General features: G+C 40.4%; 1 protein-coding gene across 1 annotated transcript; it reads right to left on the reverse strand.

Annotated features, from left to right (window-relative positions):
* On the reverse strand, positions 1-2,826 carry LOC143220060 (uncharacterized). Its single transcript, XM_076445806.1, has one exon. The coding sequence runs from the start codon at positions 2,721-2,723 to the stop codon at positions 192-194; it is 2,532 nt and encodes an 843-aa protein (XP_076301921.1). The 5' UTR covers positions 2,724-2,826; the 3' UTR covers positions 1-191.
* Between the last annotated feature and the right edge of the window lie 1,619 nt (positions 2,827-4,445).

Consider the following 4,445-nt stretch of genomic DNA (forward strand, 5'->3'; position numbering starts at 1 on the left):
ATACTTCTCAATCTACTACTCAATCCTACTTAATGTAATAAAATTTTTTTTATAATAAAAAGCATTTTGAATTAAGATGTATTTTTTTATTTACAAAACAAACCTCCTACTTCCCAATCTGAAGCGCATAGAATATAATGTTTTCATAGGATGCGTCTCCATACTTTTTTTCTTTTTATAGATAAAATTTCTCAATCGATACTGTAATGCCCCCAAGGAAGAGTATTAATCAAATTATTACAAATATATCGCTTATCATCGTACGGGCTCAATGCTAATTTTATTTCCGACATCGAATACACCTGATGTCGTACAGACGCTATACAATTACTGCTAACACTCTTTTCGGTATGATTATTAAGACATTCGACATAGTCTTCGAAACTTATATCCCGAGCGGTAACGTTTGTCCTAATGCCTTTGATCTTTTTGGTTTCGCAATCATCATGCACGCGAATCGCATACATTTTCGAACGAAGTCCTACGAACTCTGTCATGATTTTACCGCCATTCTCATCCTTCATCAATCCGAGCTGTTTCTTGTTTGCAATCGGAACACCGTAAACGTTGTTCACTGTATAATTACTGGTGTCATATCGATGGATATCACGTTTCAGCAGCGTCTCGTACGCGTCATCGCAAGTGATTTCATATATCAGACTATCCGTGTCCGTGTATAAAATCTTACAATTTTGCTGGAATTTTGGATACATGTACTCGTAATGAAAAGTGTATAAATGAAATTTTGATATATCCAATATGGACATGCCTACGTAGATGGGCTTGTAAAATTTAACGAGCAGCTTTTTCATCTGAATTGCGACGAAGTCTTTAGAAAACACTGTATAACTGTGAAAATTTGGTCTAGCTATCAATCGTTCAACTCCGTGTCTACCATTCCATCGAGAAAGTAATTTCACGATCGCATGATTTCGAACGTTCTCCATCGTTTTTCCAAACACAGCATTGTTCATTAATTTGAACAAATTCTTTGAAAAATCGTTGGTTGCGTTGGTGCGTAATTTTGTATTCAAGTCGATATATTCATGCAACCATCGTGACTGTTGAAACTCTAGAATTCGATGAATTTTCTTCAATTTCAGATTATGTTTTAAACTTTGCTGGAGGTATCGATAATGTATAACATATCGCTCCTTATTGCGAAGTGTTGCCAGCAACTTTCTTTGACTCGAGCTGGTTGCTGCATCGTGACTTGGACAAAATGGAAGATCTGCGTGAGCATCGTGAATTTCGCGTGGATACTCTAAATCAACCTCCAAAATGTATCCTACAGGGCTATCGATTGGAATGGATTCAACGTTGAAATTATCAATATCCTCCACCCATCGAAAGTCTCTGTGCGGTAGAGGTTGCGACATGGCCCAACCATACAAATTATTCACGTCAAAATACATTAAGTAGGTGGATGGTTTACTCGAATCGTGCGTAGACAAATATTTGTTGTTTGCATATGCATATCTGTGAGAACATTGGCTCAATCCACCACGTATTCCTCGCTCCACGAACAAAAGCATATCGACGTCGGTGAACAACTCCAATTCAATCTTCGTCATTTTCAACATCACATCCCACGCGAAACCGGGGAGCGTGAAATAATGTGCTGGATCAAGCTTATAATTCTCGAGACAGTCATCGCGAAAATTTTCGAAAACATCTGCCAACAACAATACATCCAATTTTAGATATAAATCACTGTACTCTCCTAGCGTTTGTATGGTGAAACGCGACCAAACAGTATTTGCATGAAGGTAATCGACGTCGGATATCTCGCTACCATTTAACCGATTGTAAAATGCTTCGCGCGGCGGTAAACATGTATCATTTAATTTATCGTACGATGCCAGATAGTCGTATGGAAACACGCCTTTTCTAGTCAACAGGTTGAAATCATCGTTAGAAAGATGTGTAAATTCACCTCGTACGATGCGGAATTTATTTTTGTCTAAATACGATGACAGCTTGTCCAGACTTGAGTTCAAGAACTTGAATGAGTCGATGAAGCGAAATTTCAAGAACTTTACATACTTTCGTTCTTCACCCGGCTGTCTCCCGATGGAAACGTTTTTCGTGAATGAGATATACTTCTCTTTCGTCAATGGTAATACGTCTATCCGTCCCTCAAACGAATTTGCTAATTCTTTTATAATGAAATGTGCATCGTAGCCTGATAAATTATGGAAAACTACTGGTATCACGTACGAAGATTGATAGCTTAAATTGCATTCGTTATGAGCTGGACCACGATATGCGCCCGTGAAATGACAATGATCACGCACTCGTATATCGTTTTCCTCAAACGTTTTCTCGCAGACATGACAATGTGTGGCTGTACGAAAATTTAATTTTTCTGCTTCAGTTAGTGAATTCATTGGTACCGTTTTATCAAATAGCGGCTGTAATTTCTGACTCAGCTCGTACAACCTGTTTGCAAACCATGCAGTGCATCCCGCTTTATCACGATAAACCTGATACTCGCACAGCGATTCATCGTAGCGACAATGTATATAGTATCCTATACTAAACGCGTGGTGTTGTTGATATTGTACGCGTGCTGCACGGTCTTCTCCCTCCTGTTCCTCAGGCAGCAGCAGACACTCCAAGTCAGCATAGATAATGAACGGTGCCTGTTCTTTGTTTAGAAAGTTTTTAAAGTGCAACCACTTATCTTCGCTCGTTGGAAGCGTCAGAGCACAATCATTCATTCGTTCACAGTCGATTGTATGAATGTTTAATCTCTCCGGCGTAGGGAAATATTGCAGGCACCTGTGGGAAGAAAACTTTTCTTGCTTCAAAGAATTTAAAAAACAAAAAAACGTGCAACTTACCGATCACAAATATGCTTCGTGCACTTATGCTTGCTAAGCTGTGATGAAACCAATCTTGGCAAATTTCGTATACATGCGAAATGGCCGTGCGTTTTTGCAGCATTCTGGATAAACAGCAAATTGATATGTCTTCTCCGTTTCTTCTCAGTCAAATGAAGTGTTACACATTTCTTGCGCACCGATTCGAACACGTTTATGGAAACATCGTTTTTTCGTTCAAATTTTCGAATGTCTTTGAATAGCATGGGTGATTGAAAACCTTCGGTTTGAAGCACTGTTTTGTAGTGTGGATATGATGATAAACGCGATGGATTTGTCTTGGCCGGATAGAGACCCACCACGACCGCCCAAAAAAAGCATGCCTCATCCTTGCTATTCACGTCCACGACCGCTCTTTTCAACTGTATCGTTCGAGGCAAGTAGGTTTCAGTGATGCAGCCGGCTTGCAATGGCTGGTATTTGCTAAAGTTCACAATCAAATGCAGTATCTTCGACAGTGCCCACCCGCTGTCTCGCTCTTGAAACTCTTCCAACGATGTCAAAAGTGTTGGCACAATGTCTCTCTGATACCACTGTCGTAGATTGCTTGTCCGAAACAATGCAACGTTTCGCGTGCCGAAACTTTTCACGGAAACCTCGTTGGTGTGTTGCATGAATTCTGCCTCCAACGTCACGCTAGCTTTCAGCGATGAATGCACGTTTAAAAATTCTGTAACGCGTCCTGTAACCATTCGTTTTGCATGTTGTAAAAATTGTTTAGGATCGATATGTTCCACGTTGATAACGATGCCAGTCGATATGCGACTTTTAAACGCCGACTCGACATTTTCCCAACGGAGCGTCGAGGCTCTCGCACCGCCGCGATCATATAAACCTCTACCGGTGTGTGGCGAGGAAATACGTTTGTGCAATGAAACGTTCAAAGTTTTCATACGACACATAGTTGATGTTAAACTAGATTTCATGCTCCCCGACAATTCATCCTTTGCACTGGATAGATAATTGATGCAGCATTGCAGAGACTCGATGTACGAGCGATGCCATTCGTGATACTCATCCATAGTTTTCAGCAGCATTGACATGCTTGTCAAACACCTCAACATTTTTTTCCACGTTTCAATCATCTTGCTACCGCACAGTTGTCGACAAAAATATTCCTTTCAACTTTAATTTGTTAATTTCCAGTTCTCAAAATATAATTGCACTTTGCAATGTAACGGTGGCACCGTTTTTAACTATGAATATTAAAAAACTTTTTTTTTGTCACGGCAAACGTTTGCAACGATGAAACGTTTGCAAAGACTACAATTCACATTCCCTCGTGTCCTATTTATTCATTGCTACCCTTAGAGATAAGGGTGATGTCTAGATGACGTAAGAAAGAAGGGGGCGGTGCCTAACAGCTTTGTCCTTGGCCTAGATGACGTAATGCTTGTGCAATACCATTAAGTGATGACTCAGCAGCTCTGTCCTTGGCCTAGATGACGTCAGAAAGAAGGGGGCGGTGCCTAACAGCTTTGTCCTTGGCCTAGATGACGTAATGCTTGTGCAATACCAAAGGAGTATCATCTTTCATAGGGATTGTCCCCCCCTCCCCGC

The sequence above is a fragment of the Lasioglossum baleicum genome, unplaced genomic scaffold (genome assembly GCF_051020765.1).
Source record: "Lasioglossum baleicum unplaced genomic scaffold, iyLasBale1 scaffold0151, whole genome shotgun sequence".
In the NCBI taxonomy this organism is placed as follows: domain Eukaryota; kingdom Metazoa; phylum Arthropoda; class Insecta; order Hymenoptera; family Halictidae; genus Lasioglossum; species Lasioglossum baleicum.

Bases quoted from the DNA above. Each gene is read 5' to 3' on its own strand.
- LOC143220060 (XM_076445806.1), bottom strand. From the start codon at position 2,723: ATGAATGATTGTGCTCTGACGCTTCCAACGAGCGAAGATAAGTGGTTG.